The 19,006-nt window shown below is 38.8% G+C and overlaps 1 protein-coding gene across 3 annotated transcripts; it reads left to right on the forward strand.

Annotated features, from left to right (window-relative positions):
- Window positions 1–14,847: 14,847 nt before the first annotated feature.
- Window positions 14,848–18,652, forward strand: cnr1 (cannabinoid receptor 1). 3 transcript variants are annotated; one of them, XM_028440086.1, is made up of 2 exons: window positions 14,848–15,205; window positions 15,772–18,652. In XM_028440086.1, coding segments are annotated over exons 1-2 (1,458 nt in total). In that variant the 5' UTR covers window positions 14,848–15,203; the 3' UTR covers window positions 17,228–18,652. The 3 variants fall into 3 exon arrangements, with proteins under 3 accessions (XP_028295887.1, XP_028295888.1, XP_028295889.1); XM_028440087.1 differs by having other exon boundaries at window positions 14,850–15,210; XM_028440088.1 differs by having other exon boundaries at window positions 14,851–15,070.
- The last annotated feature ends 354 nt before the right edge of the window (window positions 18,653–19,006 follow it).

The following is a 19,006-nucleotide window of genomic DNA, read 5'->3' on the forward strand; positions in this document are numbered from 1 at the left end:
TTAGTGTTGCATTAGTTCATTTAATGAGAAAGAGCCTCAGCCAAACCCAGTGCGATTGGTACGCAGAGTCCCCCAGTGTGTCCCAGGTCAGGCCTGGATAGCAAAACAGTCCGTCTCTCACACGTATAACAGGAAGGAGGTCAAAAACACGACGGCTCCTGCTGAACTCTGCAGTGATGGGAGCACTATGAGGCTGTAGTCTCCCTGCCAACGGAGGTGGCTCTTTGTTCTGTCATTTCTGAGTCAGAGGTGTTAATTCTCATTTGAACTGATTAAAAGAAACCACAAGGACAAGTTTGAACATGTAGAATTTAAGGAGAATTCAGTGCGTGAGTGGGTAGACCAAAGCACACGTTCCCAGCTTATAGGTTGGAGCCCAAAAGTGGGTCACGTCAAAAATGGGACCAGTTTACACCTCGGACTATGGAAGTGGTTAATCTGTAAATTAGTCAAAGCACAATATTTTTTACATCACCATTACTACTTGATGGTGCTTTGAAACTGAGCAGAAATTAGAGCAACAATAAATAGGAGTTCATTGATGAATCTAAACGTCAAGCAGGTGAGGATACTTACAAGGGCGTATTAGGGCCACAATAAAATTTAAAAAAACATCTGGACACAATGAGATTAAAGTCATAATATTTGAAGAATAAAGTCATTATGTTTCAAGATGAAAATCGTAATATTTGGAGAATAAACTTATAATTATATGAGAATAAAACTGAAATTCCAACAGGATCTTGTCTGTGTTGCGGTTATGGAGAATGTGGAGCATTTAGTGACCTATTGGCCCATTATCACAACAATGTTATCAGTTTAAGGTCTTTAAAGCCATTTTCCAGACGTTTTTGTATGTTCCTACAAAAGAACCAGACTGATTTGGAGCAAATAGCGTCTTTAGTGGAGGAGGAACTGGCTGGAAGTGGTCGACTTCAGGACTATCGGTTTGTTGTGTTCACTTCAATTTCAAAATATTACGACTTTAATCTAATAAAACTACAACTTTATTCTCATAAATTTACGACTTTAATTTTGTAATGCTCAGATTTCTTTTTATTCTAATGTGGCCCTAACACACCATCGTAGATACTGTTTTTTATTTCCTTAGTGGTTTTAAAATAAGCTAAGAGTTTATTAAATCTTATTATGATTACCTACTGTTAGAAGACCCTATGCTGCATTAAAATGTGATTTATTCTTTAATTTTTCGAGCAACCTATTTCCAGTTGAGGGTCGTGAAGCTGGCAGAGGGTCACCCTGGACAGGGCGCCGGTACATCGCAGGGAAAACGCAACATATACAGACATAAAGTGCTTACCCTCTTCCTGATTTCTTGCTTTTTTGCATGTTTTCCACACTTAAATGTTTCAGATCATCAAACAAATTTAAACATTATTCAAAGATAACACAAGTAAACACAAAATGCAGTTTTTAAATGAAGGGTTTTATTAATGAGGGAGAAAAAAAATCCAAAGCTACATGGCCCTGTGTGAAAAAGTGTTTGCCCCCCAGCACCTGTTAAAACATAGCTGTGGTTGATCACACCTGAGTAGCCACACCCAGTCCTGATTACTGCACACCTGTTTAAATAGAACCTACCTGACAAAGTGAAGTAGACCAAAAGATTCTCTAAAGCTACAGACATCATGCTGTGACATTCAGGAATAAATGAGGAAAAAAGTAAAAGGTTATGAAGCCATTTCTAAAGCTTTTGGACTCCAGCAAACCACAGTGAGAGCCATTACCCACAAATACCAAAAACAGTGGTGAAATTTCCCAGGAGTGGCCGGCCGAACAAAATTACCCCAAGAGCTCAGCGACAACTCATCCAAGAGGTGACAGAAGACCCCACGACAACATCTAAAGAACTGCAGCCATTACTTGCCTCAGTTAAGGTCAGTGTTCATGACTCCACCATAAGAAAGAGAAAGTGATCTGCATGGCAGAGTTCCAAGACCAAAACCACTACTAAGCAAATTTTTGCCAGAAAATATCTTTTTTTTTTTTTTTTTTTTTTTTATTGAAGAAAAATAGAACATTTTACATACAATTTTTTTTTTTTTTTATACAAAATTCTTTTTTTTTTTTTAAACGACATACAAGGACAAGACATACATATACAAACTCGAACCCCCACATCCTTACCCTAACATTCCCCTAGCACACCTCTTCAAGGGAAAAAAAAAAACAACTAGATTGTTGCCAGAAAATATCTTGATGATCCCCAAGACTTTTGGGAAAATATTCTGTGGACTGATGAGACAAAAGATGAACTTTTTTTGAAGGTCTGTATTACATCTGTAGTAAATGTAACACCGCATTTCAGAAAAAGAACATCATACCAACAGTAAAGTATGGTGGCGGCAGTGTGATGGTCTGGGGCTGTTTTGCTGCTTCAGGACCTCAAATTCTGGCGTCTACAAAAAAATCTTGAAGGAGAATGTCCGGCCATTTGTTCGTGACCTCAAGCTGGAGCAAACTTGGGTTCTGCAGCAGGACAATGATCTAAAACACACCAGCAAGTCCACCTCTGAATGGCTGAAGAAAAACAAAATGAAGACTTTAGAGTGGCCTAGTCAAAGTCCTGACCTCAATCATATTGAGATGCTGTGGCATGACCTTTAAAAAGAAGGTTCATGCTCAAAAACCCTCCATTGTGGCTGAATTTCAACAATTCTGCAAAGCGTTGTAAAAGACTCATTGCAAGTTATTGCAAACGCTTGATTGCAGTAGTTGCTGCTAAGGGTGGCCCAACCAGTTATTAGCTTTAGGGGGCAAACACTTTTCACACGGGGCCAAGTAGCTTTGGATTTTTTTTCTTCCTCATTAATAAAACCCTTTATTTCAAAATTGCATTTTGTGTTTACTTGTGTTATCTTTGACTAATGTTTAATTTTTTTTATATGAAACATTTAAGTGTGGAAAAAGTGCAAAAAAGTAAGAAATCAGGAAAGGCGGCAAACACTTTTTCACACCACTGTATGTACAAATAAACATACAGCGAGAGAAAAGGTTGATTAATTTCATACTGTAACCTTTCCATCCTACATTGATTCCTAATTGATGAGATGTGTTTACAGGTCAACGTGTTTTTTTCCATCTCACTGCGTATCTTAAGTATAGATTGTCCATCTTGACTTTCACACCCACAGAGATTGTGACAAACGCAGTGAACTGAAGGCTGACTCTTTGAAATGACTTTTTTTTTTTTTTTGGTGAGGTCTTATTTTCAGCTTATATAGAGCCGCAGCGCGCTCGCCCACATCACTTTTTCTGACTTATGATTCATAAACGTGTGAGGGTGCTAGAAAAAGGCTGTATCATCAGTCCACATGCAGCAGTGGAGCCGAGCGGCGTTCATCCATGTGAAACATCCACACTTGATTACATTTTACAGAAGCTCAGAGAAAATCATAGATAAATAAATGTGGAGTCATTGATAAAAATGCCCGCGCTTCACTGCAACTTAACTTTATTTGCTGTGACTTCATTTTTCCTGCATACTCATTGCACATAAACATCCTGTAATTACTTTTTTTTTTTTTAATATAGTAGTTAAAGTAACAATCTTTGTTCAGTTTAATGTTTTTTCTAAATTAAGATGCAATTTAACAATATTCATAACTATAACATCACATCTCACTCTCACTTTTTTTTTTTTTTTTTTCTAAAGATGCAATTTAAGAGTTTGTTTTATAAAATATATTTTGGTTCCTATGCTGGATATTGTATTCATTGTTATTCAAGTTAGGCTCATTTAGTGTATCCAGCGTTATCCTGTTAGGGTCACAGGGTCAGCTGGTGCCTTATCCATTTAACATCAGGAACTGTAATGAATGCATTGTTCATTTATTCATGACACCAGTCTATTACAGACAATGCATTTTCTTTAAATGTATTGGTGTTAAAATTAATATTTATTGACACTTGAGCCAGGAGATTATGACGTTAAAGCCTAAATTACTCGCAAAGGAAGACACTTTTTTATTTATCATGTTTATATGTCATGTGAAGTGTTGAGAAAAGTGTTTTTACTAAATATATAAATTGAAGTTGACTTTTATTCCATATTTTCACCAGTGTTTATTACCTCTGCCCAGGAGGTTGTTTTCACCATCATTTATTTATTTGTCTGTGACCAGTCTAACTCAAACACTGATAGATGGATTTTGACAAGATTTTCAGGAAATATCTGAAATGAGATAAGGAACAAGTGATTAGATTTTGGGGATAATCTGGATCAATATCCCGAATCTAACATTTAGGTGATAACACAATATAGGGGAGTGTTATGGCTTGGCTGAGGTCTGTTTTTTGTCTGTTAGATTCTGGTTCTCAAACTTTTTGGCTCAGTACCCCTGTTCTCTTATTTCTGAATCAATGTACCCCTTTTGTTTACAACATTTTGCTCAGAATACTTTAAAATACAACAACTATAGAGCATTATGGACTAAATAAGTGATAACACACATTTTAATGAATACAACTTTGTAAATAAGTGGAAAGAAACAGTATTGAGTGCCTCCTGATTAGATTTATTTCTAGCGTTTTCATGATGTCCAGTCATCTCCCACCTACTGTGAGACCAAGTCTGAGCTTTGTATTTTAAGTTCATCTTCCAAACCAGTTTTTCATAATCATCAATATTGTGATTATCATTTTTATATAAAAGAAATACACATTTTCAAATCCCTATATATATATTTTTCATGCTTTTATTTGTTAATTTTCTACTCTCTCTCTCTTCAGTACCCCTGTAGTGCCATCGCGTACCCCTAGGGCTAGGGCTACACGTACCCTCATTTGAGAAACCTTTTTTTTTTGGCAGGTTTACGTCAAATGAACTATTTTGACAACATCATAACTAAAGTGAGACCTTAGTCCATGGAAGATTTCATTCAATTTGGGAGGGGATCCGGATCAATATACTGAATCTGGATTAGTTGCAAAAATGTAAACATAGCGATGTCTCAAAAATGTATATCTTGACTGATTTTTATGAAATTGTACTCAGTTATATCAGGTTGGTCCTTTAATTATCCTGTCGAGTGTCATCCGGATCAGATCCAGATTGAACATTTCATAGAAAACATAGGGGTGCCCATACATTTGGAGCTACTGTGCCGTTATTAATGGGGATATACATTAGTTCCAAACCTTTAAAGTGTGAATAATCATGTTAAAATGATCATCATCAATAATTACTGACAATATCAGATTTGGCTGAGGTTTGTGCTCTTGTTTAATAATGTTGAGATTTAGAATTCACCGTGTGTTGGTTTATTTTGTTTGTTTTTTCACGTCTTATCTGTTTCGTCCTTTATTCTGCAGTGACATGCATCAGGTGGTATGTCTGAAATATCTGCAGGTGTCAGTCAAACTCTACAGCCCTGATGTGAAACGAGCCGGTGTTGGATGCTGATCATACATTTGAAGTCGTTATTTTCAGTTTGTTTATGCAAATTAGCCTCATTGAGACTCTGAAATGTTTATTCAAATCTAACAAATCAAATCAGAATAGACAAACGATCTAATGTTGAGGCTGAAAATGCTTTATAGCAGATTGTTACTCTAAAATTACTGCATGTCTCCCGGGAGATGCACTAACAACAGACTGGTCCATCTATCAGATCACAATAGATACAGACGAGGATCATCAGATCAAGCTTTAAATATCTGAAGTTGAGTCACTGTTCAGCAGGGAAGTGCAGTCACACGAAGTTCGAGGCTGTTATTTAGATTTTGGGTAAACTGTAATTTGTCATAACGTTGCAGCTGCTGTTGTTACATCCACACAGAGACTTGCTTTGGGTCTATTTATGGAAGAACTGGACAACAGCTCATCCATCTCGTTGTTTTCGAACGCGGAAAAACAGCAAAATGTCACACGAGGAATATTTTAAAACTGCTTACTATCGAATACACAAAAGTAGCAGGTTGCGATACATGTGGCCTATTTTATTTATTTTTTTTACAAGCGTCGACTCATGTGATAACCTTAATCACTGCTTTAGCCTATTTAGAAAACGCAGGAGTAACTGAGCCTTTGTGTTTCTAAAGGAAAGCAGTAATTTCAAGAGTCGGGTCATGAGAGTTGCTGTAAGAAACGAGACTGGGATCAAAGCTGGAATGTAAAACACGGGTTTGTTTATTCAGCCTCAATCGACCTCTCGTGCTGATTGGATTGTTCGTACCACACTGGTAAACTGTGTGAAGAGGTCAGATTTGGTCTTGGGTGAAGCATTCCAAAAACTCTTAATTTAACTGTATGAAATATTCTGATTTAAATGTTGAAACTGAAGCATTTTAACCAATGATATGAGTATTCTCCAAAAACATATATGATTAAAAAATACCATCATGAAATACTGGCATTTAATTTCGAATGATCCTTCACTCAGCAATAAATTCAAAGACCCACCACTTTGTGTACAGACGGGGCCCTAACCTCTGTAACAGGATAGTATATACTGTACATAGTGCTCCAAATCAGATCTGTCTTGGCACCTTTGAGGAATCTTAATTATCCATGTGGCAATTGTGCCCATTGCAATAACACTTAAAACTAGTTGGAGTTTAAACATCCCAGATCTGGAAAAAGTTACCCAGTGAGAGGTTTTATCACATTTAACACCAAAAATGTGATCTATGTACTCAAATGCCCCTGTGACATGGTGCTTTAATGACATTTTAATGCTCTTTCCCACCTGATCTCTTCCCTTTGCTTCCAGGGAATTGAGCACGTACATTGGCCGACATTGACAAAATATTGTGTCGAAAATAACTCTTTTGGACTCACACACACACACACACACACACACTCATGTCAAAATGTAGATGAGTGCTTTATTATAATATCTAAAGGTTTTAGGCACTACATTTTATGACGGTTTGCCTGATGTGCAGTGTCCTCCTCTTTTAATGTCATGTATTTCTTCTATTTTCTTTAGGGATGTCTCAGTACAACTTTTTGACTTCCGATACAATTTCGATATTGCAGCCTTGAGTATTGATCAATACCGATATCGATCCGATACAATATCAGCACAAATCATACCTACTTTTATTACTTATTTTGTTGTGTGGAATGTTAGAAAAGGTTTGATCAAGTGATGTCACTCAAACAGAGAACAATATTCAGCAACAGTAGGTGTGAGAAAAACTGACCCATTTATTATTAACCAATTGGTTACATACATTTTAACCTTCAACATAATATCTACAGTATTCTACAATTTAATAAATATAATATAATATATATTGGAGATTTTAGATGCAGTCCGATAAAATCCGATATTCGTTTTCTGGCTGATATCGGACCAATATTCGATATCAATATTGGATTGGGACACCCCTAATTTTCATACTGTATTTGTGTATATAATTAGTTATCTCTCTAGTTTAGTTGTCTTTATACGTTCTGATGGATATCAGTTATGCTTCCTTACTTTACTTTATTGATTGCTTCGCAGTCAGGACTACAAGCTGGTGTTTGCAAAGTTTAGGCTTCAGAAACAGGAAAAAATGGAAAAATGTGAGGATTTCAGCTCCTGTAAGGATGATGCCCTCATTTATAAAGCAAAGATCCGATTCAGCATCTCGGAAAGATAGAAAAATGTCAGACTGAACAAAGTCTTTTTAATGCTTATGTGGCAGTTTGTCGCCTGTTTTATTCTAGAGGTAACACACCTACAGTAGATCTGATTGTTACCCTGCAGCTTTACAGTAATCCTGGTCATGTTCGACCTCATTACAGCACAGTATTGGAAGAAAAGTTGGTACTTCTACTTGACCTGGATCCATTCTCACTGTCATAAACAGGCAGGGCATGTTTCTGTCCACCCTGAGGTTAGACGGCTTCTTGGGACCAACATAATAAAATCAGATTCAGAGTGAGACTCACTTTAGGATTCAGCACAAGTCCCGTGAATGTCAGCAGGATGTAAACAAGCTGAACAATGAACTCTCTGGACTCAGAAAGTAGTGACTCGAGCAGAGAGTTTGACAAAGGAGAACCTGAGGACAAACTGAGACATAAAAAAAAAAAGAAATTGTAAAAATGTAATAAGAAACAGAACAAAGGAATTAATTCATTTGCAACAGAAAATGAAAGAAGAAAATGTGAAAAATCGACTCAAATCGGGTGAAAAATGGAAAGAACAAGTAAAGGAAAAGGTGCTGCACGTCAAAGAAAATATGTGATGAAGGCAGAAAAGTGGAGGACAAAGCAGCATCCTCCTTTTCTCCTCCTCCACAAGACATGCCTCACTTTGACCTTCCAACCTTTTACACTTACTCTCTGAAGCGTATCTTCACTCCATCTCTTCCCTTTCTCAGCTGCACATCTCCCTTTGTCTCCATCACTGCTTCAGCCTCCACTCATCTCCCTCTTCTCACTGTTATTGTGACTATAGGTCTGTTTACATAAGAAAGTGTCTATTTGTACGGTTGCCGTACGGACAACCCCCGATGTTATTGGTATGGTTACCGAAATACACATACTGTACGTAGCATCTAGGGTTAGGGTTTGGGTTAGATGATAACCCAATATTGCAACAATTTTTAGGGTTAGAGTTTGGTTTAGGGTAAGATTTAGTCACACGACCTAAACTGACCAAATGGGGGCGCTGTGTACGAATAGAATGTCAGTATATTGATACAGCAACCAAAATTTGATAAATAAAATCCGTGACCCAAAAAAATCTGTGACCGCAGAGCGTGACAGTTCCAACTCTGCTGTTTCATAGATGGCATGAAGAAGAGAAGAAGCGCCCTGGGTGTATGTAAATACAGGCAACCAGGATCCACTGTTGCTCATTAATGCCGACCCAAGTTGAGTTGAATCTGACTGCTGCAAAGAACCGGCGTTCTTGTCAGAAATGTCAGTCTGCCATAGGGCAGCTGTGGCTACAATAGTAGCTTACCACCACTAAGTGTGGAGTGAAAGAATAATGCCTTGATTCTGTAAAGCGACTTTGAGTGTCTATGATAAAGCGCCATATAAAATTGATGTATTATTATTATTATTGTGGTTGAAGGTGTGGTTGAATTATTCAGATCTTTTGCTCTTCTTCTCTTCTTCATGGCGTCTACGAAACAGCAGAGATGGAACTGTCGCCCCCTGCGGTCACAGATATTTTCAGGTCATGGAGTTTGTCTATCAAATTTTGGTACAAAAAAGGGGTTTTCATCACGTTTTTTAACTTTTAGAGCAACTCAAAGCAGCACAAGATGTCATTTTGACTGAAAAAGCTACTAAATGATCCTGAATGCTTCACTCCTATAGAACTCAATGGACTAAAAGGGACAATTTGAGTCATCAGTGACATCATTTCAACATGGCGGCGCACAGGCTCTCAAATGGTAAAGCAGTCCCATTTTCAAAAGTTAATAAAACGAATATGGTGCAAAATAATGTTTTGTTTTGTTAGGCATACATATTCTAATAAGCATATTTCAAGGGTTTTAGGCCACATTTGTAAAAACAGTGGACGATCCCTTTAAAGTCATAATTTGTTGATTGATGATAGATGGATACGGATGGATGGACGGACGACTAAACGGTTTAATTATTTTTCAACCTTGGGGTTGTGACCCTGAGTTTGTCCATATTGTCAGTTTGTGCACTAATCCTCACTCTGTATTTGTGACACATTATAACAAATATGAAAAATAGCTTAAGAGAAAAAGTGTCTGGAGTTGCCGGATATTTGGAATATAAAAATGGGGTCCACTGGTTTAACTACTGAACAACGTTCTCTTTTCAAAGCCTAACAAAGCTTGTGTGTGTATTCAGGGGGCGAGAAGGACAAGAAGACTAATAGCCATGCAATTATATTGATCCATCATACACGAAAAACATTGAACCTCTCATTCATAATCAATGTGCTCCCATTTTTTTCAATGACACCCAGAAGATTAAAGAAAAAAATCTGTTCCCAAATCTCCAGGCAGGCCAGTGTAAGTTCTTCATTCATCATCAGCACTTTTTTTTTAATTATTTCTATGACAAACAGCACACATCGTCTTCCAAAAATGCATATGAGATGGCACAGATACAGCCAATCACAGCCTCACAAACTCACTGGTTAAAGTTTAGACTCATTAAAAACAGCTGTGCACCAAAAAGGGAAATGAGAATCCTGGCCACTACTGGATGTGCAAACAACAAAAACATAGAATTGTACAATAATTGTTATATTTTTCATTTCTTCAAAACAACCAGGGGCAGCATAACGGCTACAAAACAATAGCACCCTGAGGGCTGCTTTAAATGGACATGGGGACATTTCCGTGTTGAGAATTGTCACATTTTCTCCCATTATAACATTTAGTACATGTGCGGACTTGGTCCTAGTTGTTCGTATGTGGCAGTGGCTTGTGTCAACCATCACTCTGAGCTGTAATTGTGTTGTTTAACACTTTGTTCAATGAAAAATAATGCAGCATTTCCCTAAAATACATATTATAGAAAAGAAAAGAACCTACAAACAGTGGAGAAAAACATTTAAAGTCCACAACTGATGTATAAGGTGGGAAAAAGTTACTGCTCCTCAAGTCAAGTCACTAAAGTCAATTCATGAGTACTAATGTATCACAGCTAGTCCCATTTTACAGAGCAAGTTTATTCAACTGATATAAACAATTAATTACTTGAACAGCGTACATATTTGTCAAATATTAGTGACATAATCTGACATAATGCTTTTATAAACAAATCAATTCAGCATTTTTTTTTTTAGATTTTAAAATGTTCACATTTCCTTTGTTAACCAATCAAACCATAATCATACTGGGAAATAGAACCAGGTACATTATAATTTTCCAAATCAATAAATAATCACAGTATAATCTTTAAATTCAAAGGATGATCTCTCTCGGAAGGATTTTCTCTGCTAGTGCGCACTCGTCTCAGCCCAGCTTGATGTTTTCAGCTGCTTCCTGTTTGGCTGTCAGTTTATTTACAGGTGGACCTGTCAATCAAAGTCCTGTTTTTCTTCATATGGCAGAGTGCCGTCCCACACGGGTTTGAGCAGACGCATTGCTCATTAATAATAATAATTGCATTTCATAAAACATTTTGTCATGGAAGGGTAGGAACTGGAAGTCAAGTCTTCCCGAGTCGACAGGCTCAAGTCTGAGTTAAGTTATGAGGTGCAAGTCCTTCTTGATTTGGTCAAGTTGAGTTTAAAGTCATCAAACTTGTGACTCGAGTACAAGTCACGTACCTGGAGTCCACGTACACCTCTGGTTTAAACCCTTGTCTTTTAGCTCAACTGTAACCCATACGTATCCTTATTTATATAATTGCTATTTATCATCAACAATTACTGTATGTTGATGTTTTGAGCATAGTTACCTCTACAATCTTAATACCTTTCAAATACACAAGTGTAAGTATTTAAATGTGATCTCAGGGGTTATGGGTGATATAGAGGAATAAATATTAAACCTTAGGTGACTTTTCCAGGAATCAATGTTGCTGATAATAATGATCAGTGGGTATTTTGTGGTCTATGATTCTTCTCTAAAGGACCACAAACGCACAAAAACTATAACATTTAGCGATACACATTCCATCCTGATTGTGATTTATTTCGCTTTTCTTCTGATCCATGAACTTTAAAACCAGTTACACAACAAAATATGAATGTAGCACAACTGAATGACATGCGGTGAAGCTTTGTTTGAAACACGTCCATTGCTAGCTCACAGGTTAGCATGTTGGAGAAATCTGTCACTGTACACAAGGGAGTTTGGCTCCTGCGTATGGCGCTGCTGCCTGAAGCGCCACGTCCCAGTCGCTGGGTGACCATAAGCAGCAGATGAAGTGAGAAGGCTTAATTTAATGCAGTGTTTCCAACAGCATGCTTGCATATGTTTTATAAAGGATGTGTTGTGCGTTTATGGTGTGGTGTGTCTTAGCGTGCCTTAAAGAAAGCCAATTACTTTGCACGCAGGAAGGTTTACATCACGCTGCCTTTGTGCTGGTTTCATAGAGGAACAGATAGCGGCTGCTGGTCGTCCTTCATGTAAATGTGAAAACCCAGTGCTGTGTCCTTCAGAAATGCCAAGGAGCTATAAGTGTGCTGCTTCAAGCTTTCAAGAAATCGAGTCCTATAAAAAATAATGCACCCATAAAGAGAGCTGCTGCAGAGGAAGCTTCCTGCTCAGGTTAGCTGGTTGTTAGCGTCAGCCTTTAATTACTGGAAGACTTGGGATGGAAAAGGTTAAAATGAACAATCAACACTGAGGTATAGGTGCATTATTGTGTGTAGCATATGTCGTATAAAAGCATAAACCTAACCACTAGAAACAAAGCCCTAAAGCAAAAAATAGGGATTACAAAATCAAATGATATAGTAGAACAACAGCATTTCATTTAAACCACCACTGGTGGAAGGACATGGATGCGGGTAATGTGGTTGAAGCAGAGTTTTTCAACCTTCGGGTCGTGGCCCCATGTGGGGTCGCCTGAAATGTCTAGAAATTATTAAAAAAAAAAAAAAAAAAAAACATTATTTTTTTTTCAAATTTAAGACATCACACAATAAATATCATAAATAATAAATAGATCATAAATATAACAACTGTATGCTATACTTAAACGTTCTCAAATATAAATGAAGATGAAATAAAATGCAGAATAAAAATATATTGTCACTTTGTGGCTTAAACATGATCAAAAACTATATTCTAGAAGAAAAAATCTCCCTGGGGTCGCCACAAATGTATGATATCAAAATGGGGTCACGACCCAAAAAAGGTTTGGAACCTCTGGGTAAAGATGTGGCTTCATCTCCCGCACCTGACCCTTTCAATTCAGGTGCATTCCCTCTACACATGGTCCTCCAACAGGTGCTGTCCAGGCAGACACAGTCATGACGGGATTGTAGTTAATCTCCCACTTCAGACCCCTGTTTATACCCATCACAATGCTTACATACCATGTACACTGATGTCCACCCTGCACTCATTCTTATTCCACTGTATTCTTGTATCATGTTTTTCTGCAGTCTGTGCCTTCTCCTCGTCATTCTCTCTCTTCTCTGTTTCAGGTGTCTTTACACTGGAACTGGCAGTTCCTGATCTGTGGTTCACGGCTCTACTAGTCTGGGACACTCTGATGTTCTATCTCTCTCTATGCTGTTCTGTTCTTCTCTTTCTGTCCACTAACCCCAACCAGTCAAAGCAGATGGCTGCCACCTCTGAGCCTGGTTCTACTGGAAATGTCTTCTCTCCGCTGATAGCTGATGCATGTTCATGTGGATGTGTTGTTTTTTTTTCTTACGAATTTGATCTTTTCTGATGAGTGCTACGGTATGATTATTGTTGTAATTAGTGCTATATGAATAAAGTTGAATTGAATTGAACAGTGGTTAACACAGTGGTTAACACAGTTCTTCAGGGGTGGAGACCTTGGACCTTTCTACGTGATGTTTGCATGTTCTCTCCACAGTCTCACACTCAAAACACATGAAGTTGAATTGGAGTCTCTTGGACGGAAAATGAATAATACAAGGAATTGCCAAAACGGAATTAAACAATATAGAATGATAAGCAAAGCTGTTTCTTAATGAATGCATGATGCATAAGCCCTGCAGCCTCGTTACATTTTGGGGGGTTTTTTCCGTTCATCTTTTGAACTTGCAAGTCTGTCACTGGAATAACAAATAGAGACAAACAATCACACTTATTCACCCATTCACTCCCACAGGAATAATGAACAACTTCACAGGTTTTAGGGCTTTGGGAAGAAGCAGCAGTACCCAAAAAACTTGAGCAAGCATTGGGGGAGAACATGCATACTTCATTAGGGGTCCAGGTGGCCCACTCAGGAGTCAAACCCATGCCCTCAGCACCTCTCGTTGTGAGACAGAAGTCCTGAAGCAGTGGATTTTGACACTACTGGAGATACTGAACCCCGCAAGCTTCATCAGTGCATTCACTGATATCATTCATCAAAACATATTTTAATCAGACTCAAACACATTGGAATTACGATTTTTTTGTTTTCTTTAAAACACTTTAGATTTTCAAATTAAAATGCATTGTTATCGTAATCTTTTTAATAAACTAGTTTATCATGGACATTTATTTTGTGGAACACATTTTACTGTGTCTTGACCCCTGCTGAACCCCTGAAACTGAACGAACCCAGGTTGAGAACCACGGGCCTAAACTGTGCTGCCCGTGGTCCTTTGTGTACAAAATAAATATCACTCTTGCTATTGGGCTTATTTTGTTTGTCTTTACTGTAATTGGCAGGAAGTTGTGATTACCGAGATTCATAAATTGATTTTGTGTTTTCTTTTCACCTTTTGTGTAAAAGTATTACTATGAGGATTCAAAACCAGGACTTTTGCAATAATATCAAAAAAAGAATGCTTCAGATGATTAGTGGTTTTTTTTAAAAAAATTTTTTTATATATATCTATATATTTATTTAACTAAAAAAGCCTATGCTTTCTGTAAAATTTGTTTATTGTTATTTTTGACTAAAAAATTGTAGCTTTTCAGTATGGAAGATTTAAATGGTGCTTTCTTTTTGTGCTTTGGGATTGTATGTGTTTTTTTTTTAAAAAAAAAATTAAAATACTTAACGCAGCATTGTCGTGCTCTGCCTTTCAATAAAGTGCATCTTCTGCCCTTGGATTTGAATGTTCTCTATGTGCAGTTACATTTAGGAGGTAACCATCACTTCCATCCGGATTGTTTTGTGCTTTATTTATGCTGGTGGAGTCCAAACAGACGCGTTGGGAATTCAAATCCATCGCTTTTGATGCGTGTCTATCCGTCTGCCCGCGCTCTCCTTTGTTCCTTGTGCTTGGCTCTTGGTGCTTCGTGGGCAGGGCAGATGAAACACAGCGAGAACACGTGATGAGGCTTGTAGGACGATGCTTCATAAGTGTGAAGACGCGGAGACGCAGACTGGAGAGAGACTCTGGAGGCGCAGCAGCCTGTGCGCACGGAGTCAGAGCGCGTTCCAAGAGCGGGAGAACCTGCCGACATCTGAGACACACTGATGTTACACACAGACAATCTGACCAGGAACTTTACAATCGAGGTGAGGATTCCACTGAAAGGCATGCATGATGGTTATTTTTCCTCCTTTGGGTAAGATCTGAGTTGGTTTGATGCGCTTCTGACTGGGATTTACGCACGGAGATAAAGGGCGAATCTGCGCACTTGGGGAAATTATGTAAGGTAAAGAAAATCACTTGTTCTCTTTTTTATTCTAATTTATCATGTTAGCTGAAGCTAGAATTACAATTTTGGCAAATTCAATTTATAGCTAGAAATGTCTCCTGAGCAGCAGGAACCCTGAATTTCATAATAACTCTTAACAAATACCATGGTATGACAACCTCTCCACTTGTGGTTAATGATTAATCTGGATGATAAAGAATGCTGCAGGAAAATTATCACATTTATAAGGTAATTTCTTTTTTTTTTTCTTTTTTAATGGTATAGTTTCTTGTACTTTGTAAATATTTGTGCACACAAATAGAGCAATGCTAAAAGACTGAGAGGCATTAAAGGATCTACACCCACTCCCAGAAAGCAGGTGCGGTTAATGCACTATCCTCAAAATAAGGGAAAAAATGTGCAAAGTGAACTGAATCATCTAGAAACATATGTATTTCAATTATGTAGACAATGCTGGAATGTAAAGAAATTAGTATAGTTTCACAAACATTTACCACACAATGATTTATACATTTGTTGTGGTCAGAATTCTGAGAAATGTCTGTTGTTGGTTTGTAGGAGTTCCAGAGCTCTCACTGTGCAGCGCTCCTCCTCAGACACAGCCATGAAATCTGTGCTGGACGGTGTGGCGGACACCACCTTCCGGACTATCACGTCAGGTCTACAGTATCTGGGCTCCAACGATGCCAACTATGACGACCCTCTCAATAATGTAGACCTCAAGGGAGGCTTCTCCATGCAGAAGCCTTTATCTGCTTTCCGCAGCAACTCTTTCCCAAACAATATACCTGCTGATGAAGAAATCATCTTCAAAAACATTCCCTTCTTTCCCACTAATGCCACAGACTTGTTTGGCAACAAAAGCACAATTAGGGATGAGACCAATAATATACAATGTGGGGAGAACTTCATGGACATGGAGTGTTTCATGATCCTGACCCCTAGTCAGCAGCTGGCTGTGGCCGTCATGTCTCTCACTCTGGGGACCTTCACGGTGATGGAGAACCTGGTGGTGCTGTGCGTCATCCTGCAGTCGCGCTCCCTCCGTTGTCGACCATCTTATCACTTCATTGGGAGCCTGGCTGTGGCGGACCTACTGGGCAGCGTCATCTTTGTCTACAGCTTCTTGGACTTCCACGTTTTCCACAGGAAGGACAGTCCCAATGTTTTCCTCTTCAAACTGGGTGGAGTCACGGCTTCTTTCACAGCATCAGTTGGGAGTCTTTTTCTCACAGCTATTGATCGCTACATCTCCATTCACCGGCCTCTTGCCTACAGACGTATAGTGACACGAACCAAGGCCGTCATTGCCTTTTGTATGATGTGGACCATCTCCATTGTGATCGCAGTGTTGCCTCTGCTGGGGTGGAACTGCAAACGCCTCAACTCTGTTTGCTCCAACATATTCCCCCTCATTGATAAAAACTACCTGATGTTCTGGATCGGTGTAACCAGTGTGCTGGTTCTTTTCATTATATACGCCTACATCTACATCCTGTGGAAGGCTCACCACCACGCCGTGCGCATGCTGAGCCGTGCCTCCCAGAAAAGCCTTGTTGTGTATTCAGCAGATGGGACTAAAGTGCAAACCACTCGCCCCGAACAGGCACGCATGGACATCCGTCTGGCCAAGACCCTGGTGCTCATCCTGGCGGTGCTGGTCATCTGCTGGGGCCCAGTGCTCGCCATCATGGTCTACGACCTCTTCTGGAAGATGGAAGATGACATTAAGACGGTTTTTGCTTTCTGCAGCATGCTCTGCCTTCTCAACTCCACCGTGAACCCCATTATCTACGCCTTGAGGAGCAAAGACTTACGACATGCTTTCCTCAGCTCCTGCCATGCCTGCAAGGGCAGCGCACAGCAGCTGGACAACAGTCTGGAGTCAGACTGCCAGAACAGAAATGCCAACATTTCTGCCAACAGAGCTGCCGAAAGCTGTGTGAAGACCACTGTGAAAATAGCCAAAGTTACAATGTCTGTGTCAACTGAAACTTCAGCAGAGGCTGTCTAATTAGCTGTCGGAGGGGAGGGGGAGGGGGGGCTGTAAATGTCATCCAACCATCCGCCAGAAAGAGCAAGAGTTAGTTATTCCAGAGAATAGTGATGATTTCCACCCTCACACTGACGCTTCAGCGGCTGCATATTTTTTTACATTTGTGAGAACACGATGTCCCAAAGTGCCAAATGGTTTTGTGCGGTGACAGAAAGGGACCTTTGGAGTCTATCTTAAGTCTGTGGTTTAGATCAGACTTCATCAAATCCAACTGGCGATGGCATTTTATATTTTTGTACTGTGAATTCAGGTTTTGAAAACTGTATCTTCATTTACGGGATAAGGGGCTACTGACATTTTTGATTACAGACGTTTATCAGTGTCATTTAAACTCTTAACATGTGTGTTGCACCATTTAAAGGAAAACAAAAAAAAAAAACAAGTCTGTGCGCCTTTAATTTTAACAGGCTTCATGTAAATGTTGCATTTCGATATTTCTATGAGAAAATAGAAATCTAAGTGGCTCTAATTGTTTTTATAGCTGTCATCGAACTAGTCATTTTTGTACTTCTGACAACACTCAGTGAGTGGCAAGCGTGTGAAGAAATAGGAAGTGATGCAAGAAAGCACAGAAGAAGAAGAACAACTCCAATGGATCCAAGAGATTGTTGCTGTGTCCATTTCTTTACAGTGATGTGTCTTTGTTTGATTGTGTACCTAACAAATGTACAGTGTTCTTTCAAAAATAAAAGTGTTCAGACTGCAGCCAAGACTACAATAAACACCAAGCTTCAAATCAAAGCTCAGCTGCTTAAAAGCTGGCTGCAGAGTCGACACAGAGTGCTGGTCACTCCTTTAAAAACTTACCTGGTTTCATTCAATGTATGACTTTACTGGCCTTTTATGTGTGTGATAGCTTGTGACATAGTGAAATATTTCCATCCCTGAGCCTTTTGATCTTTGCAGTGAGCTGTTTTAGTGCTAGCAGGGTGTCATTTTTGGTATAAAAAAACACAAAGCAAACCATGCACAGGGCTAGTTAAGTAGTTTTGACGTAACTATTCTTAAAAAAAGTGTCTAATGTTAAATTTACGTAATAGGAAACAGAAACAGAGAACATTTCAGTGGCTGGTCATTAATGGCGGTGTGTGTGTACGCATTCTGGCACCTGATATTGAGAAGTTGTCATATTTCTTAATAGATGGCGTGGTACTTAAAATCTAGATATTTTCTCACAGCACAAATGCTCTGTAGACATTATACTTGATGTAAAAATGCTTTTCTGCCTCTTGTATTATTGAGTATTGAAGATCAAAATGTCAACTGTCAAGTGGCTTCTGTACATTGATGGCTTAATGAGAAATCTATGACTTAAGAATCACAACCAGTCCAGTGTTTTGAGTGTTGCTGTTTTCAAACTTTTGAATAAAGTCGCAGCTGGTGGTCATTTTGTTTGAAGTATTTTGAATGATGAATGGTGGGAAACAATAAGTGGTGACATGTTTTACTTCCAAAAGGAGTAAAGCAGAGCACTGAGCTGCTGGAAACCATTGGACCAATGATGTCACAGTGCCCTCTTGTGGAAGATCATGGTCCAACCCAGCCTTGGTGGACCATGAGATTTAATCTTCATCTGGGATTAAATGTTTGTTCCAATGACTTCTGTTTGTTAAACCCTGAAATTCCAATGCAAATGGCTGCAAGTGGATTGAGTGACAGCAACATCTGCTTTACTCACTTGATCATACTTTAAACCTTCAAACAAACCATCATTTAGATCCTATTAGACATTTCTAA

Source organism: Gouania willdenowi, chromosome 24 (assembly GCF_900634775.1).
Source record: "Gouania willdenowi chromosome 24, fGouWil2.1, whole genome shotgun sequence".
NCBI lineage: Eukaryota > Metazoa > Chordata > Actinopteri > Blenniiformes > Gobiesocidae > Gouania > Gouania willdenowi.